Below are 20,756 nucleotides of genomic sequence, written 5' to 3'. Positions count from 1 at the left end.
CTGTTAAGAAATAGAATAACTATAAATATTAACTCAGTAACATAAAAGCCCCAACATGCTGTAAACACAACATTTCATACATCCACAATATGTAAAAATGCAGGTATATACTTGCACCGCCACTCTCTCCCTGACATGTGCAGGAGGTTACTATAAAGTTTCCTATATGTTCTCTCTATGCAAACTCCCTAAACTACACATACAGAAAGCTGGTGCTCTGTACCTTTCGTTCTGCAAGGCAGTGGACATTGGATTGACGGTGGGGCTGACAGACTTATTCCTGTCCCAGATCATCATGAGTTCTGCCATCCTCTCCTCAGCGCACTGTGCAGTGAGCCGCGCCTCTGCGTCCTGGTCCCAGCAGTCCTCCATCGTCTCTTTCAGAGAGCGAACAGCCTGCCCAGAGAAAAAGAGCCCACCTGTTCATACTGCACAGCTATTCACAAAACTAGATATTTAATTTTTTTTTTTTTTTTTTTTAAGCCTACAGCCTCTGTAGTCTTGAAAGACACCGTTGTAGGACTGTAGAGCACTCTAGTAGTATATGAAGGATAACTCAAAACAGCACACCGGTAAATTAACTTATATACTAAGATTTATTTTTATGTACAATTCTGTTATTTTTGTAATTGGTTATCCAGAGTTGTACCTTTAAGGACACACTTGCATGAACACCCTATACAGTCCATTCATCAACTGGCAAAATATCCCAGCAACTAATGAAGCAAATGAGGAGCACATTAGACACAAATGAATTAGCACATCATGGAATCAGCACATCATAGAATTACCACACGGCCGATTCTATTTAATTGAATCAAAATAAATAGGGCTCCATAATCCAGGTTATTCTCCTACTGGAGTTTTCTTGGTTAGAAAACATTGAAAATATTCAAACAAGATATAATAAGTCTGTTCCACACCTGCCCTCCATACGGTGGAATAAGGCTACATTTAATAAGCGTATTCCCCTGTGCATTTGTTTAGTACATTTTCCACTCAAATGAAAAAACAAAAATTGAAATATTACAAAACTTTAAATAAATAATTTGGTATGCGATTAGAGTGTGAATTTTGAGGGCTGTTTACTTTGTTTGCCGACTCCAGTGTCAGACCCAACATTGCAGGAGGACTGACCAAGGCTGAATGCAAGGCTTCACATGCCAATAGCGTTCCACAGCAGACTGGTTCAGCTTTGTTTTCAGTTGTGGCATTTCAAGCCACTTCTCAAAAGAATTGTATACATTTTCATTAAAGATTGTTCACAATGCCACCTGATCTAATCTAAGGTCTGGAATGGAAATACAATTTTAGTTGTTAAACTAAAAAAAATGTTTTACTTCAAGCTCAGTTGCTTTTGTCAATTCCACCCATCTAAAAACCTGGTCTTTGTAGAGTTGAACTATACTTTCCTGAGAAAAAGAAGGAAGCATTCTCCTTACCAAGCTGTTCTCCTTCCAGGCTTCAGGGAACTTGGGCCGCTGTTTTTCTCGGGAAACTAGCACCTGCATGTCCTCAAAGGTGGGGTGATTCCCAGCTTCCATCAGAAATGCCATTTGATACTCCGGCACAGTCTCTCCTGGGAAAAGGTTTCAAAAGGTGATTAGAAGGTGATGACCAACAGCCAACATTTGTGAAGGCAAAGCAGCATTACAGTAGGTTTGCATTTATAATACATTTAATAACTTATTGTAACTTAGCAAGAGCTGGCTTGTTCAGACAGCTGGTGCTTGATCATTGTAGTAATAGATCTTCAATTCCCAATACAGTACCTTAGTAGACCATTTGGTTTAACACTTACTATGGGTTACACTAATACTTTTATTATGGACATACATCCAAGAGCATACTGTTGCTTCTCACCTGGAAAGAGGTCTGTACACCTCATGAATATCTCCCAGTAGATGAGCCCCAGTGCGTACATGTCCACCTGCTTGAGGGCGGATTCGCAGTCCCGTAGGTTCACAGCTCCCTCCAGCACCTCGGGGGCCATGTATCGGATAGTTCCCACCTGGAGGAAAAGCAAACAAGAGTTAGAAATGCTCTGAATAGAGCAGTACTTAATACATAAGCAAAGAACAGAGAATCATAGAGCATTTAAACTGGGCAGGTAGCAACAATAACCTAGCAGTGGAATAAGAAGGTAATGGCTGCCACCTTGCATCACAGGGAACAGCGAGCACTTCATGGTGAATGAAAGCATGACAAATGCTTTGCAGGCTTTTCACTCGGCTACTTGGTACCATTCAGTTCAACCTGGTGTGACACCATGACAGCCCACCCCACATACATGTCACAAGGTATCAGCCATACAATCCAATTCCTCAGTCTTTATAAGGCCTATTTAAGATGCTATTAAAAATATTATTCTGACACTGCAAGTGCTAAATAATTCCCTTTCATCACAGCTGGCGATTCACCAGATACATGTAAAACTCTAAAGAGTGGCATAGGATCCTCCACTATGTCCCTGTTGCTTAACCACTGGTGATTCTGTATAAACCATGTAGTGTGGAAAAAGTCTTGGTCTAGGTGAACAACTGTGCCAATTAAACATCTTTCAAATAAATAATAAATCAGTCAAATAAAATTCCTGCCCGCTCATGAACTCTCTGGGCCCCCAGCAGCTTACCTCACTGATGGCTGCGTTGTCCTCCTCTCCCGGCCGGACCAGTCTGTTTCCTGTCAGTTTCATAGAGAGTCCGAAGTCGCTGATCACACACGTGCCATCGTTCTTTACCAGTACGTTGCGGCTGTTCATGTCCCGGTGTGATACTGCAGGCTTATAGTAATCTGTTGGAGACAGACGAGAGAAAAAACGAGGATGACAAACTTCCCGGAGAGTTCAAATGATGCTCATTTTGATTATTCAAGGTTCTGAAACGCCTCAGGTTTTACAATCCTATTACCACGGTGCTTATGCTTGGAACCAGAAGGTCTGAAGGTGATGTCACCCACACAGTCACAGCTTTGTTGGAATACCTTTGCCTTTTTGTTAACCATGGCAACATAGGGTAACTAGATTTAGGCCCTGATAGACATAAAAACCTGTAATTTCCTCCTTACAATTCCACCCTCAACTGCCTTTTCGTCCGAGTTAGGAAAGCTGTCATTAAAGATGGTTTCTGGCAGCTTTTTTCTTATTGTTATCCCAAGAAATTACACATTGTTTCAAAATTAATAGAAGGGGTATCTAGCACTGAAAAATGAATATGTTGTACTGGTGTAAGAGGAAGTGGTGAAAAGCCTTAGTGAAAAGGAAAGATATGATGTAAAATAAAAAAATAAAATTCTTCAAGAAAATGAGAGGTCAGAATGAAATGGAAGAAAAAAAGTCAGCCAAAATGCCAGGATGTTAAATAAATCACTTTACTGTAACTCTTTCAGCATTAACTACATCGTTTCAGTGTCTTCTATGGAAATGAGACATACAAACGATATACTATAGGGGGTTATTTCCCGAGTCTAGCATTCTGAGGTTTTGAGTGCAGACGTTTTCCCTAGACCACTTGCAGTTTTGAAAGGAGATAAGCTGAATGTTTAGAGATTCAAATTTAAAATAGCTCTTCCTGAATCTTACACGGCAGGGCACACATCCTTTGTGCTTGTTCAATAAACAAGCTTTCTTGTGTTCTTTTTTTCAGGCTATGGAGGGTCTCACACAATGATAAATGATAGGAAAATACCCCAAAATTAAGACACAAATGGTTAACTTAAAAAAAAAAAATGATGTATTAGTCTCAGTAACAGTATTCGACAGCATTACAAAACAAGCTGTTCTCCTAAACAACCTCAAGGCATTTTATTTCCAAATATGCAGCAAGTGTTTATCCCCTTGTCTCCATCAGAGGGTGCAAGTGCTGTGAATGAGACTTGCCAGCACTCTGGGCACGTGCCTTCTTGTGTTTGGAGTCGGGACAGGACTGTGTTTTTTTAAATACAGTGTAGGAATTATGGATTCGATTTCCAGGCTCTTTCCAGGATGCACCACCACTTGGTTAGCACTTCTTTAAATACAATTCATTTTTTAAGGAAGTTCAACTTGCACGGAAGGTGGCCTCGTGATTCCTTGCTCTTGAGAGTCCAAGTGAAGCATCAATAAATAGATCAGCCAATCTTGGCCTAGATAACTACAGCCCATTTGATCTGTTGGCCTAAAACATGTCACAGTGGAATGCCTTGCATCTCCACCATGCTCAACTGTGCAATTCAATGAACTTCAAGGCAGGGTCTCAGCAGTTTGTAACACCACTGAAAACTATATACAAAACATCAATTATGCATCCATAGCACAATTCATTGCATATTTGTACTGAAGCGACTTAAATAGTTAATGTAAAAAAATAAATAAATAAGCAGGTCAGCTTATTTTATTTTATGAGTTTCCATACATTTTATTAAGAAGCTTAGTGCCCCTACACAAACTATATATTAATGATATGTTTTTATATACAAGCCTCATCTGAAATGATCCCCCTTTTTTTTATTTATAAATTTAGTCGTTGCCAATTATTTTTATTATTTTCTCCCAATTTGGAATGGTCAATTATTTTATTATGCTCAGCTCACCGCTACCACCCCTGCGCTGACACGGGCGGGCGAAGACGAACACACGCTATCCTCCGAAGCGTGTGCCGTCAGTCGACCACTTTTTTTTCACACTGCGGACTCACCATGCAGCCACCCAAGAGCTACGGCGTCGGAGGACAACGCAGCTCTCAGGCAGCTTACAGGCAAGCCCGCAGGCACCCGGCCAGTCTACAGGGGTCGGTGGTGCGCGAGTGCAGGAAGAAAAAAACAACGCTGAATCAATATGAGTCAGGATAATGGACAAATATTCAAAGGGCATAATAATTGGGCCAAATTCAGGCACCGAGCAAAATAATCTGTTATACAATGACATTAGAAATGTGTGCAGCAAAGGAGAAGCCATATTAATGGGGGATTTCAACTTCCCCTATATAAAATGGGAAAACCTGGTGGGGAGCACGACAGACGAAATTGAAATGTCAAGGCACCGACTAGAGGGGAGGCATGCCTTGATTTAATCTTTTCAAATAACGAAGACAGAATAACTAAAACAGAGGTCAGAGAACCATTGACAAACTCAGATCACAACATGGTCTCATTTTAAATGCTTTTTAAAACCCCAAAAGTAACGACTAAAGCTAAGGTTTACAATTTTAAAAAGGCAAACTATGAAGGAATGAAACAGAGACTAACAGAAGTGGATTGGAGTAAAACAGAGAAAACTTCCACAGAAAAAGGATGGATATTTTTCAAAAATGTAGTACTAGAGGCGCAAAACAAATACATCCCAAAAGTAGACAAATCAAAAAACTAAATGGCCAAAATGGTTTAATAGATCAATTTAAAATATTCAAAGAAAAAAAGGCACTTTACAGAGTGTTTAAAAGGGACCAAGAACAAAGTACACAGAAAAAGTACTTGGAACTGCAAACGCAAGTCAAAAAGGAAGTTAGAAAGGCCAAGAGAGATAGAAATGAGCACTGCTAAGGGGGCTAAAACCAATTCCAAAATGTTTTTCCAATATTGTAACAGCAAAAGAACATTCAAGAAGGAGGTAAAATGTCTAAGATATACAAATAGCAAAAACATAGATAAAGAAAAAAAACAACAAATATTTTAAATGATTTAGTTTTTATAAAGGAGGATATGAACAACATGCCCCACATGGCGACCTGATCCTATCCAGTTTTAAATAACTTTAGCATAAGAGGCAGAAGTGTTAAAGGGACTAGGAGCTCTTAAAATAAACAAATCCCCTGGTCCGGATGAAATCCTCACAATAGTACTGAAAAAAATGATAGAAGTTATTTACAAACCGCTAACCAAGATCATGCAACAGTCTCTTGACACAGGGCTTGTACCGACAAACTGGAGAATTGCAAACATAATATGGAGCCACAAAAAGGGATACAAAACCAAACCAGGTAACTACAGACAGCATCGTAACCAGAGCTCACATTCTACCGAGGTCAAACTTAGGTTTCAAGCTATATATAGCTGGCAGTATTTATATGACTGCTTGGTATTTACTATTCAACCTCCAAATCTATGTTACATGGCAAACCAACAGAGAAAATTAAGTCTTTTGTACTTTACCAGAATCTTTACATAAGCATCAGCATTGATGATGCAAAAAAAAACCGAGGACACGACCTTGGTGTCCTCATAACTAATTACGACCATGACTACAGACCAATAAGCCTGACTTCTATTATATGTAAACTTATGGAAACTATAATAAGATCCAAAATGGAAAATTACCTGTATGGTAACAGTATCCTGGGAGACAGTCAGTATGGTTTTAGGAAAGGGAGATCGTGTCTAACTAACCTGCTTGATTTTTTCAAGGATGTAACATCGACAATGGAAAATTGCAAAGCATATGGGGCAATGGTTTATTTAGATTTCCAGAAAGCTTTTGACAAAGCCCCGCATAAAAGATTAATTCTCAAACTGAACGTAGTAGGGATTCAAGGAAATGCATACAAATGGATTAGGGAGTGGTTAACATGTAGAAAACATAAAGTACTGATTAGAGGAGAAACCTCAAAATGTAGTGAGGTAACCAGTGGAGTACCAAAGGGATCAGAATTAGGTCCTCTGTTATTCCTAATCTACATTAATGACTTAGATTCTGGTATAGTAAGCAAACTTGTTAAATTTGGGGATGGCACAAAAATAGGAGGAGTGGCAAACACCGTTGCAGCAGCAAAGGTCATTCAAAATTATCTAGACAGCATTCAGGACTGGGCTGACACATGGCAAATGACATTAAATACAGAAAAGTGTAAGGTATTGCATGCCGGCAATAAAGATGTGTATTACAAATATCATATGGGAGATACTGCAATTGAAAAAGGTATCTATGAAAAAGACCTTATGAAAAAGAGTTTATGTTGACTCAGAAATGTCTTCACCTAGACAGGAAGCTACATGCATTAGTAAGACCTCATCTAAGGTTCAGTTCTGGTCACCTCGCTACAAAAAAGGATATTGCTGCTCTAGAAAGAATGCAAAGAAGAGCGACAAGAATTATTCCGGGTTTAAAAGGCATGTCATATGCAGACAGAGTTAAATAATTGAATCTATTCAGTCTTGAACAAAGAAGACTACGCGGCGATCTGATTCAAGCATTCAAAATTCTAAAAGGTATAGACAACGTCGACCCAGGCGACTTTTTCAACCTGAAAAAAGAAACAAGGACCAGGGGTCACAAATGGAGATTAGATAAAGGGGCATTCAGAACAGAAAATAGGAGGCACATTTTTACACAGAGAATGCTGTTGAAGCTGACACCCTGGGATCCTTCAAGAAGCTGCTTGATGAGATTCTGGGATCAATAAGCTACTAACAACCAAACGAGCAACATGGGCCAAATGGCCTCCTCTCGTTTGTAAACTTTCATATGTTCTTATGCCACCCAGGAGCCATATTCAGTCTAGTATCAAAAAATAAAATATGATTGTGGAGGACACTGTAGCTTTAAATGCAGTTTTGTTGAAATTAAATTGTGAGAATTAAACCCTGAGGAATCCCAGAAGTTTAAACTTAATAGTACCAAAAAACAAAAACCCCAACCCCTTTACTTTATTCTTCAATTGATAATGTTGTTAATTGGCATGGACCTGTTTCACGTTGACCTTATAATACAAAACATAATATTTTTGATTACAAAGATTCAAATTAAATGTGTTGTAAGACAAATATAATACTATTGTGGATCATATTTAATTTAAAACATCTACAGTAAGAAAGGCAAGTGTCTATGCTTTTAAAACTTAAGAGGCCGTCTGTGGAGTGCACTGGAAAAACATATCTAGTTCCAGTTTGAAAACAAAATACAAAACAGAATGGCTGTCCTAGGAGACAGTGGACACTTGACAAGCATGCTGGTGATCTTTACTGCAAACAGAGCTTCAGCAGAGCAAAAAGCAGATTGATGCTGTGTTTTGTTTCTGACTTTCTGTTCTCCACAAAGAAATCATTTGTCGTATTGCAGAAATGCACTGATTGCCGAACGGGCAAGAAAACTGCTGAATGATCTTAAAGGCCGCTGGCTCAGGGGCGCTGATGTCGAGCCAAAAGGACGACATCATATCTCCCGAAGCAAGACGTTTGATTCATTTGATTCGGTCTGGTTCTCATGCATGTAGGCCTAATGCCTGGCAACTGGACTGGAACACCAGCCTCTGCAGGGGATCTCTAAGCACAGATTGGGGCTCTGCTTGTTTGCCTTGCTGTCTCCTCCATACTTGGAGGAATTAAAGTTTGAGAGTGCCTCCGCATAGCTTTTGTGAGTTATCTAGATGTCTTTGTGCCGGACGGCTGTTAATGATTTTTAAGAACAAAAGTGAAAACGGACTCACAAGGAAGCCAGCGTGAACAATGTAATGCTGGATGGACGAACAGATTTTAATGTAATGGACACACAGATTTTCTATTTTTGTACAAAGAGATCCTGGGATCTTTCAGACTATTTGTAACCCCTAACAAAAACAGATTAAATGTTCTTGAACTTGATCTTAATACTGCTGCCCTACATTTTCAAAAACCTGTCCTGACCTGACTTGTGTACTGATTTTATGAAGTGTTTTGACAAATCACCACAGTGGAACACCCCAGCATGGTTAAACTGCGGACAGCAGCATGTAGATCCCCCGCTGTTCAAATCTTTAAAGCAGCCCCCCAGTGCATCGTCAACGGAACAGCTTACCTCCTCTCAGCAGCTCGGTGTGAAGGTACGCCAGGCCGCGGGTCACAGAGTGAGTCAGTCTGCAGGAGCTCACCCAGTCACTGGTCTGCAGACTCAGGTACCGACACAGAGAACCCTGAACACAAACACACCATTTACAATGGTTACGACAGTGTCTGTGACAACTGGAAGTCATTTGTGGGGGAAACAATCAACGTTATCTCTAAAATTATGAACCTGTACATTTTTTAACAAAATTGACTATGGAGGCACGTCAAGTTCACACAGGTGTATTTACGGTTTCTGTTATCAGAGATATGACTAATAAAAGATTGGTTTGTTTTGTACCAGGGAAACAACAGAGCTCTGAGGAAGACATGAAACCAACTTCAAACAAAAGTGTTATCCAGGATAAAAAGGGGGAAACCTGCAGTGACTCAGTTAAATTGCACGTTAGTCCGTCACTCTCTAAAGAATTGTACCACTTCCTTCCTGTTGCTATTCCTGGAATTTTCAAACAAAGCCTGTTCTGTTTGTGGATATTTTCATCGATACACTACTGGGGAATTACTGTGTAGTGTGATGAAGTATAGAGTGTTTAGCGTCTCAGCCACTGCCTGGGTCAATACTACATCGCCACAGGAGTGCGCACAGGAGGTCCATGATTAAGGCTCAACAAATGACAGCCACAGCAGTTTACCAATGACAGGTTGAACTAAATGAGGTACCTCCTCTTCACTGAGGTGGAGCTTATGTGACCTTTTGAGGCAGCTGGGTGTTATTGATAAAGATCTAGCATGGAGTCAATTTAACTACATTGCCGGAAGCACTGGCACCCACTGCTTAAAACCTTTACTCTTACCTAAACACTACATAAATATTGATACATGCGTTCACGTATTTTAACTTCTCTGTGCTAATGGCAAGTCAGGAAAACATCCTGGTAAAGTTTAAAATAAATTGAATGTTCCACTGGAAATATTATTTTTCACATATATAATGTACAAGGGCTTTGACCAGTGTTTTGTAATGCGGTCAGGGTGGCTAGTTCATGGCTACGGGGGTCTTTGCTCTGCCTGTAGAAGAGTGCAGGTAGACAGTGCTCACGTGAGGATAGTACTCCATGACCAGCAGGTACTCCATGCGGCCTTCAGCAGTGAGCCTCTCGTCCCCCACGATGAATCTGGCGATGTTGTCGTGTTCCATGAGTGGCAGCCGGTATATGTTCCTCTCGTTGATGAAGTTTTGCCTGTTGGTGTAGTTGAACACCTTCACACCCACGGGACGCTCGTCCAGGGACCCTTTATACACCGCTCCGTACCGTCCGCGCCCGATCAGCTGGGAGCAGGAGAGAGCAACATTCACAAAAGTGGCACGGGAATCACAACATTAAGAAACTTAAAACCGCCAGCCAAACATAGATCACTGGGCTACAAACTGGGTCTCTCTTCATCTGTATCCTATTAAAGGTCACCAGGACTGCAAGTACGATTGACCGTCTTTGATAGAAAGTATAGCCTCTTTAAAAGCCCACTGATCACAGCAATGGCTCATCTAGCTTAATAGTTGAATGCAACAATCCCAATGTCCCTTGAAATCTTCTAACACCTTTCTCTATTTTTCTACAGTAGTTATTCTAAAAGTATGTCACCACTTGTACCGCTTGACACCTTCTCCTTTGTCCAGACATTGAGGGCTCCACTGAGGTACCCCAGCAGTTCTTACCTCAAGCAGTTTGAGGCTGTCCAGGTCGAGGGAGGGCTCAGAGGAAGCTGCTTCCATCATGTTCATGTTGTGAAGGCCTGCTTTACGGTCTCCTGTGGGCAAAACAGAGGGCAAGTGTTAGCAGGGAATTCAGGAACGAATGGCATGAAGTCCTTTGGTTAGCTTTATATTAATAGGTTCTGGTCTGCTGTATATATGGGAGGTTCTGGAAGTACAGTTATAACAGCAGTTCACAGAGGTTTTTACATTCAGTTGTACATTCAGACTTGCCAATAGGCAACAGCTGCCCAATGAATGTGATGCTATACTGAGCCAACGTGAATGAATCCTGCTTTTACTGTACATTCCTGGATTAAGATATTTTTATGAATGGCAGGAGATTCTCAGGTCAGACTTGTGGGGGAGGGAGAACGTTCTGCTGATAGGCCAAAAAAACAACATGTACAGTAAATCCATTATGCCTGGTTTCCACAGGCAAGAAAGGTCCAGTTCTGTTTCGACATTTCCTAATAACTTCTATTGGAAAGCATTTTTATAAATTTCCAAATCTGTCCCTTCTACTGCTCACACTGTTCGGATTCATGCCATTTGACTCCTGAATTGAACACCCGGCATATGGACACAGGGCAAGACATGGTGGAAAGGACTATGACAGGTTTTCACAAAAAGCAAGAAAGTGTAGTAATAAACAATTGTTCTCTCACCGGTTAGCATCCTGTACCCAAAGAAAAGTGCTACGATCAGGACAGCCACGACCGAAACGGAGGCCAGTGCAATAACGATGGTCTCCTCACGACTGTTTGGATCTACAAATAAAGAAACAAATGCAATTAGATCATCTGTAAAGAAAAAGAAAACAGAAATCAAGGAATTCACACAGAATATAAATGACTTAGGAAATAAGGGTAATTCGGAAAATGACTTGTTATTCAACAGTGCCATTGAAAACACCTAGATTATATGCAGATGGTATGCAAACTGAATAATAAATAAATCAGTATTCTGTAATATACAAAAGCTGCATGTCCCTGTTGCAGGTCAGTTTCAGTCAATGAGCACACACACTGCTGTGGTGCATTACAGAAATAAGCAGACAATGTTGTTTTGTTGTTGCTGTTTTTTTATGGTTTGGATGTCTTTACTTATTCCAAATACATTCAAAATACAGGAGCATGTAAACACATGCTCAAACTTTTATAACTAGCAAGATTAATTCCTCAGTTAAAAATATATTTGTTTTAAAAAATACCATAAAAACTCACTACTTAAAGTTTTCTTCGTCTGTTTTTATTTTGTTCGATAGTGTTCTAGACTGTTCCAGACCAACCTCACCAACTATGCCACCCAGCTCTGGCTTCAGCTCTGCTCACTCCACTGAAACCGCCCTCCTGTCTGTCACCAACTCACTAAAGTCTGCCCGAGCTGCCTCTCTCTCCTCTGTCCTAATTCTCCTCGACCTCTCTGCTGCCTTTGACACTGTTGATCACTCTATTCTACTATCATCTCTCGCTGACCTGGGGATCTCTGGCACTGCTCTGGCCTGGTTCTCCTCCTACTTCTCCAACCGCACTTACCAGGTAACCTGGCGTGGAGCAACCTCCACACCTCGCCCTCTCTTAACAGGAGTCCCCCAAGGGTCAGTCTTCGGTCCTCTCCTGTTCTCTCTCTACACCCGCTCCCTGGGCCCCCTCATCGCATCCTATGGTTTCTCATACCATTTCTATGCTGATGATGCTCAGATTTTCCTCTTCTTCCCCACCTCTGACTCCACCATCCCCTCCCGTATCTCTACCTGTCTGTCTGCTATTTCCTCTTGGATGCACTTGCATCACCTCAAACTCAACCTCTCTAAATCTGACCTCCTTTTCTTTCCCTCCTCATCCTCCCCCTCCTCTGATCTCTCTATCTCTGTTCCTCTGGAATCTACCACACTCTCTCCCTCTTCCTCCGCTAAGAACCTCGGAGTCACCCTGGACCTCTGCCTCTCTTATTCCCAGCACATCTCCACTCTGGCACGCACTTGCCGATTCTTCCTGAGCAACATCCGAAGAATCTGACCCTTCCTCACCAACTACACCACCCAGCTCCTGGACCAGGCCTTGGTACTCTCCCGCCTAGACTACTGCAACTCCCTCCTGGCTGGCCTCCCAGCGTCCGCCACCCGTCCGCTCCAGCTCATCCAGAACTCCGCTGCCCGCCTGGTGTTCTCTCTGCCTCGCTTCTCCCACGCAACTCCACTACTCCGCTCACTCCACTGGCTCCCGATCACCGCTCGCATCCAGTTCAAGATTCTTGTACTAGCCTACAGATGCCTAGACCAGACTGCACCCAGCTACCTCCAGACCCTCATCTCTCCCTACACCCCCACTCGACCTCTCCGCTCCACCTGCACTAGAAGACTGGCTCTACCTCCTCTGATACTTAGAAATACAGTATATTCCTTACACATATGAATGGCCATGTAATTACAGTTACCTGCTACCAAAGCCCCCAGTGTGTAGCGCTTGCAAACAAGTGTCTTATCCAGTGTTGTTTTCTGTGATTTGGGCCTCTTAGCACTCTATCTGTTCCTTGTCACAGTACGCTGCACACGTCAGAGGGCTTGATCCATCATGACTCGCTTGCGACTGTAGGTTTCCTGCAAACGTTGCAATTTCACAATCTTCCAGGAGTCTTGATGGACACTTTGTCCAATGCAGCCAATACACACAGCTTATAGCGGTCTAGTGGATCACATGACGCACACTGCAGAATAGGGCCAATTCTATTTTTACATCTTACATTCTATAATATTTTGGCCAGTCAGTATACTGTATTTTTATAATTAATCCATAATATACAGTGCCTTGCGAAAGTATTCGGCCCCCTTGAACTTCGCGACCTTTTGCCACATTTCAGGCTTCAAACATAAAGATATGAAACTGTAATTTTTTGTGAAGAATCAACAACAAGTGGGACACAATCATGAAGTGGAACGAAATTTATTGGATATTTCAAACTTTTTTAACAAATAAAAAACTGAAAAATTGGGCGTGCAAAATTATTCAGCCCCCTTAAGTTAATACTTTGTAGCGCCACCTTTTGCTGCGATTACAGCTGTAAGTCGCTTGGGGTATGTCTCTATCAGTTTTGCACATCGAGAGACTGAAATTTTTGCCCATTCCTCCTTGCAAAAAAGCTCGAGCTTAGTGAGGTTGGATGGAGAGCATTTGTGAACAGCAGTTTTCAGTTCTTTCCACAGATTCTCGATTGGATTCAGGTCTGGACTTTGACTTGGCCATTCTAACACCTGGATATGTTTATTTGTGAACCATTCCATTGTAGATTTTGCTTTATGTTTTGGATCATTGTCTTGTTGGAAGACAAATCTCCGTCCCAGTCTCAGGTCTTTTGCAGACTCCATCAGGTTTTCTTCCAGAATGGTCCTGTATTTGGCTCCATCCATCTTCCCATCAATTTTAACCATCTTCCCTGTCCCTGCTGAAGAAAAGCAGGCCCAAACCATGATGCTGCCACCACCATGTTTGACAGTGGGGATGGTGTGTTCAGGGTGATGAGCTGTGTTGCTTTTACGCCAAACATAACGTTTTGCATTGTTGCCAAAAAGTTCGATTTTGGTTTCATCTGACCAGAGCACCTTCTTCCACATGTTTGGTGTGTCTCCCAGGTGGCTTGTGGCAAACTGTAAACGACACTTTTTATGGATATCTTGAAGAAATGGCTTTCTTCTTGCCACTCTTCCATAAAGGCCAGATTTGTGCAGTATACGACTGATTGTTGTCCTATGGACAGAGTCTCCCACCTCAGCTGTAGATCTCTGCAGTTCATCCAGAGTGATCATGGGCCTCTTGGCTGCATCTCTGATCAGTCTTCTCCTTGTATGAGCTGAAAGTTTAGAGGGACGGCCAGGTCTTGGTAGATTTGCAGTGGTCTGATACTCCTTCCATTTCAATATTATCGCTTGCACAGTGCTCCTTGGGATGTTTAAAGCTTGGGAAATCTTTTTGTATCCAAATCCGGCTTTAAACTTCTCCACAACAGTATCTCGGACCTGCCTGGTGTGTTCCTTGTTCTTCATGATGCTCTCTGCGCTTTAAACGGACCTCTGAGACTATCACAGTGCAGGTGCATTTATACGGAGACTTGATTACACACAGGTGGATTCTATTTATCATCATTAGTCATTTAGGTCAACATTGGATCATTCAGAGATCCTCACTGAACTTCTGGAGAGAGTTTGCTGCACTGAAAGTAAAGGGGCTGAATAATTTTGCACGCCCAATTTTTCAGTTTTTTATTTGTTAAAAAAGTTTGAAATATCCAATAAATTTCGTTCCACTTCATGATTGTGTCCCACTTGTTGTTGATTCTTCACAAAAAATTACAGTTTCATATCTTTATGTTTGAAGCCTGAAATGTGGCAAAAGGTCGCGAAGTTCAAGGGGGCCGAATACTTTCGCAAGGCACTGTATATATTTCAAAGTGGCAAAAAAGTACATGATGCCAGAAGAGATTTGAAGAAATCAGGCGTGCGATTTGGGAACATTCCATTAAAATGTATTGCAATTTCCTTTCTTTACGAAGCGAGTCACCAAATGAGTGAGAAACAAACAAATAATGTGTTTTTTCTACTGGTAATTGCCCTGTGCAGACGCTCTGTAGTTTGTTGGTTTTCCCCCCTCAGGGCATCATTAAGTTGACAATGGTTCATCAGATCTGATGCATGAACAGAGCAAGTCAGGCTAGTTAAAAAAAAAAGACAAAGAAGGGGGGTGAAGCTTGGTGTTGGATTCAGCTGATTTCCGACTGTAGCCAAAAAGAATCACAGCTTTGCTCCAGGCAAGTAGAACAAACAGAGAAAAAGTCTTTATACAAAAAAAAAAAAACACACACACACTACTGACTGCTGCAATTTCAGTACAGACATAAAAGGCTTTAAAAATGTACGTCATGAATGAAGCCACCCCTGATGTGGTTTTTCTGGTCTTTCATTTTCTTTCAAACACTTCCATAATTATACCAGAAGCCTAGTCTTGAGCACAGACGATTACAAATACAAGCTGCTTATTTCTCCTCCTCTAAAGCTGCTGTGTTGTGCAGCCAAACCCAACTCTTAACTATTTAGAAAAAAAAAAATCAACTCTACAACAGGCAACCTGCATAAGAACTTGGTTAAAACATGTAATAAAGGCAGTGTTACTGAAAATCAACAAGGCGGAATGCAGCACACAGCTTTTTCTTGCATGGGCTCTGCCAACTTGAAGACTACCCATCACCTAGAAGACTGCAGTAACTGCTGGTTGAGAGAGTGCGCTTAACCAATGGGAAACGGGCAGAAGGGATACTGTAATTAACCACTGGATCTCAAAGTTTAGGGTTTAAGACAACAAAATAACACACAACAAGCAAACCAAAAACAGACTCCTGACTGACAACAGGACGTCATTTTAGAGGGTACCACATCATTAAAGAAATTTGAAATAACATATTGGTTATTAAAAAAGATTAAAAGCAGATTCTAATTTAAAACAGCTTTACACTGTAAGCCATCAAATACTGTCCCCTTTCGCTGGCCAGCAGTCTTCAAACTAACTTTTTAAATAACTGATCCTAATTGGTTATAAAGACCTGTACTGTGTACTAGCTGTGGCAGTATGCCACGACAGAGCTGTCCAACTTTCATGTCTTTAAAATGGCAGGCACTGTTAGAGTGAGCTCTCCAAAACTAAAACAAAGTCAAATCCACAGCAGTGTGCCACCCAAAAGAAAAACACATTTTGAACCTCTCTAGACAAAAACTAAATCGTTCTGAATTTCATGCATGTTTAACACATTGAAAAATCTTTTACACAACCTTGGATTCCTAGCTTTAATTTAACCTGTTCTTATTCGTATTGGTATTGACTAAGGATAAGACCATTAAATAACAGTAAGGTCCAGCTTTATCAAGATCTTTAACACAATAACACAGCTTGCAAACTGTTAATGAAAAGTAGCTAGTAAAACACACTTTTGAGACATTAAATTAAGTTTCTGGATTGTTTGTAATTGTTTGTTACTTGTTTTATAAAATTAACAGTTTCATTATACTAAGCATAGGGTCATAAACAGTTAATAACCTAGAATAAGCCATTTTGCATCTCCAGCTGTAACATATGTCTGAGTCTCTCTGACTCACACAGTACCACCCTTATTGTCCATCATATAGCCACATGTTGCTCGCCCTATTGCTAAGTACGCAGGTGAACCCCAGTGTTTTATGGGTTGCTGTAACAGGGATGTGGGAATCTGCTGCAAGAGATTGAAAGAGAAAAAGGAATTGCCTTTGAAACGCAGACTTGACGCCAGGATATATTTACAGGCAAACAAAAGACCATGTGATGGTTCCAGCGACAGTAGAGTACAGAAGGGCATACAACAAGTGTAACAGGAACAAAAAGGCAAAATCAAAACACTGGGAAAACACAACTAAAAATAAAAGGTGCCGTGAACATGGCCAGCGTTGCTCTTTCTATAAAAGAGAGATCTTGCTGATATGCTCCTATACTTATGGGATTTAAAAAAAAACCAAATTAGCCCCTGTCGGTACAGGAGAATTAATCAAAACACTGACCCTGTTCCTAGACATCGAGGTCAGATGTTTGGTTTAAGTTTGTTGTAAGCAAGTCTCACACTGAGCATCTGGCTTGTTTCCAATTTACAAAAACAAATGAAAAGAAAACAACCCAACGCAGTGCACAGAATATACAAAACCATTCAATCCCACTTGCAGCTGCATAAACACAAGGCAAGGACGTCTTCCTGCAATATTTGTTTGTCTGTAAAATCCAATGACAAGCGCACGGCCGACAGTTTAAAATGAAAAACTAGATTCAGTTACCCATAAAGTTTCATTTGAAAAAGACTGAGGTGGAGTGGATTACGCATAAATATGTTTCAGTCCAAACAGACCATCGTCAGCATATATAAATTGAAATCGTGAATAAATGTATGACTGAATCTAGAAATCTGATACTTTTTCTTGTTTTTCTGATAGTGAAGCATAGTTGACCTACTATTTAATAACCAGAGGTAATTCACAAATTGTGTAAGCATATTCATTATTACACTCAAAGGACATTTTACTAAATGCCTGAGGAATCTTTTTTTTAATGGATATAGAAAGCAGTTATTTCTGGGAAGCAATGCAGGATTTGGATAGCCTGCTAACATCTGAACCCAGGACAATGTGCCCGGAAAGGAACAGGGAGTGGGGGACTCCTCCCTACAGCTAGTGCTTGACAATACCTAGTCCTGCTTTGCTACAGTAAGTCATCATATTCTGAAACAATGTCACCTCTTTAGGCCAAGTTTGAACATTCAGGAGATTTTACTATGATTATCAACAGAATGTGAGAAACATTAGTGTGTGGAAAACCCAGGCTTCAAAACAATCCAAACAGATATTCCTCCCAATTTGCCCCATATATGAACTTTAATTTTTCCAAAAATGATTTCACCTAGGAGAAAAAGTTAATTGGGTATTCAGTCTGTATACCCCCAGGAAAGAGACATTTGACAACAAAACTGTAAACCACAACAATATAACCATCAGCATCAACAAATACCACAAATAAAGTGTTAGAAATGAAGTACTTTGTACTATCTATTTATTTAAATGACAACATGTATTTTTGCTTTGGTTTTTTATATTGCTTTTGTAGATGCTCCTGATGGCAATTACTACAGTGTATGTGTGATATGTTTTTGCTGTCCTTTTTATTCCTTATGCTCTATATTAAAAATCACTTTCACTCAGCAGCATGCTAGCATTCCTTGAAGTGTTGCAATCAGGCTACCAACGGAGCATGGCGTTCAGCAAATGAAATGGACGTTCTCTGTATACAGTAAGTTCATGAGGTGGGGAGTGAATTGACGTTGATAGAATTCCCAAAAAACAATGACCGACAGGACATCAAATAAACTGTGACTGTTTTTAAAAGAGAAATTCGGAAAAATCTGCAGTACACAGCAACAGTAAGTGTAGCAGCAGTACTGGCAATGCTAAGTCAAGGGATGTTCATTGAATACTTTTAAAAGTCAACTCTTCTGGCATATAAAATTAAAGAACAGGTCTTGCAGCTTTCTATTACATTAAAATAACGATATCCCTGGCCTAGTATCAGAGCTGTGCACCATTATGATATAGGCAATATACAGATGGTTTGAATTATTATTATTATTATTTATTTCTTAGCAGACACCCTTATCCAGGGCAACTTACAATTGTTACAAGATATCACATTATTTTTTACATACAATTACCCATTTATACAGTTGGGTTTTTACTGGAGCAATCTAGGTAAAGTACCTTGCTCAAGGGTACAGCAGCAGTGTCCCCCACCTGGGATTGAACCCACCACCCTCCAGTGAAGAGTCCAGAGCCCTAACCACTACTCCACACTGCTATTAATAGGTTGATATGACAGTGCAGTCACATGATGCCCTTTTGAGGTACTGAGGGTGTTCACCTGAAACGAGGCAGCAGTTCAATTGTAACTGCATATTGTCAGGCACCACCACAGGGAGCCTTGGCGTACCTATTTAATCGTATAGAAGGCAGCTCTGCACTGAAACTACAAGTCACTGGAATGCTTTTGTTAAGTCTTATCACAATTTCTGCACACGTTTTATGCATGCACCATTTTATCTGAATATGGCTCAACTTTATACCAAGAAGGAACTGAAATGGGAATGCAGTGCTATGCAGCGTTTCAGACAAGAAACAAACAAACTCTGCAAATATGACCATGTTATTGGCAGATAAATCATTGAAACCATCTCCAAAAGTCAAGCAGAGATTGGACTGTAAAAATTAAATCGGCTACCAATATTCTAGCCAGCCTGTGTCGAGTGTTTGAGTTTCCATCCTCCATCCAGAGGGGTTTCCTGTACTGTACCAGCTTAGACATGTCAATCAAACTGAGGCAGCACCAAGTGTCAAAAAAAAAACCAAAAAAACAAACAAGTCAAGTAACAGAAAGCACTGTCCCAAAAAATCTTCTGAATGGCATTTGAGTCTCTTACTGCAGCACCAATAAACTTCCATCAACGGAACTGCTGACTGTTGCAAATTCACACATTTCAAATCTGTTCACAGAGCCAAATTGCACTTTAACAGTAATAGCAAGCAATTGTTTGGCTATTTGAATTGTTGTAATACATTTGAAAAAAACAAGAACAATTTGCTGTGTACACAACACGTTTCTTGTTCCTTTCGTAGGCTTGACAATCTTTTATAGCATAAAACAGAACTGTTTTGATTATTTTTCCTTTGCAAAGCATATTGAAATCTCTGAACAAAACAGAGCAGCTGGACAAAGCTTGATGCAGCCTTGTGCTTGACAGATGAAAACTGGACTGCTGTGAAGGGGTTTTCAATATTGAATCCACTGAAAAGCAGCAGTAGAAGAATATCGGTATTATATAGTGCTGGTTCTCTGCATTTAAAATGTTTTTAGACAATTTCTCCTTTATGCAATTTCTTTTCAAGTCTGTCCATTAGATTTTCTCATGTACTTTACTGCTTTGTGAGCTGCTGTTACAGAACACGTGAAGGGAAATACATTTTAGGTTGGGTAACCTCTAGAAATGCCACAGCAATCTTTTTTCTGCTATCTATGTAGATCAATCAAAAAGTAATTGACTGTTAAGTTAATGGGAAAGAAGAAAACATTGCATGCAAGTAATGCATTGCAAAGAATCACCAGCCAGAGTTCTGTTACAGAACACAGCAGTATACTAAATGAATCTACATAGTGGGACACAGAGACCATCAATGAGGAATACACTGCAGTTTACTATCTGACACAGCATCCAGTAGGTTACATTTCTGTCATATAAACATACTTGGTCAGAACACACACATTTACATACATTTATTATTATTATTATTATTTGTTTATTTAGCAGACGCCTTTATCCAAGGCGACTTATAGAGACTAGGGTGTGTGAACTACGCATCAGCTGCAGAGTCACTTACAACAACATCTCACCCGAAAGATGGAGCACAAGGAGGTTAAGTGACTTACTCAGGGTCACACAATGAGTCAGTGGCTGAGGTGGGATTTGAACCGGGGACCACCTGGTTAAAAGCCCCTTTCTTTAACCACTGGACCACACAGCCTCCTCCATTTACTTATGTGTCGGCTGTTGTAGCATTCTAAAGTACTGGCTCCTCAAGTCAATTCTGCATAAACCCTTTAATGCATTCTAAATGACACTGTAATTGTGTTGCCTGCAGAAATACCCCAGAAGGTCCGGTTTGTCC

General features: G+C 40.6%; 1 protein-coding gene across 2 annotated transcripts in view; it reads right to left on the bottom strand.

The window, feature by feature from the left end:
- Positions 1–20,756, bottom strand: part of LOC117426670 (bone morphogenetic protein receptor type-2-like) — a 93,783-nt gene that overhangs the window by 6,414 nt on the left and 66,613 nt on the right. For both annotated transcript variants that reach the window (XM_034044544.3, XM_034044545.3), the window contains exons 4-11: positions 11,152–11,253; positions 10,448–10,539; positions 9,830–10,060; positions 8,744–8,858; positions 2,633–2,793; positions 1,864–2,011; positions 1,443–1,579; positions 224–396 (exon numbers count right to left, since the gene is read on the bottom strand). In XM_034044544.3, the coding sequence (XP_033900435.1) occupies positions 224–396; positions 1,443–1,579; positions 1,864–2,011; positions 2,633–2,793; positions 8,744–8,858; positions 9,830–10,060; positions 10,448–10,539; positions 11,152–11,253 (1,159 nt within the window). The remainder of the gene's footprint in view (positions 1–223; positions 397–1,442; positions 1,580–1,863; positions 2,012–2,632; positions 2,794–8,743; positions 8,859–9,829; positions 10,061–10,447; positions 10,540–11,151; positions 11,254–20,756) is intronic.

Source organism: Acipenser ruthenus, chromosome 11 (genome assembly GCF_902713425.1).
Source record: "Acipenser ruthenus chromosome 11, fAciRut3.2 maternal haplotype, whole genome shotgun sequence".
NCBI lineage: Eukaryota > Metazoa > Chordata > Actinopteri > Acipenseriformes > Acipenseridae > Acipenser > Acipenser ruthenus.
This window is presented reverse-complemented; position numbering and strand designations above follow the sequence as displayed.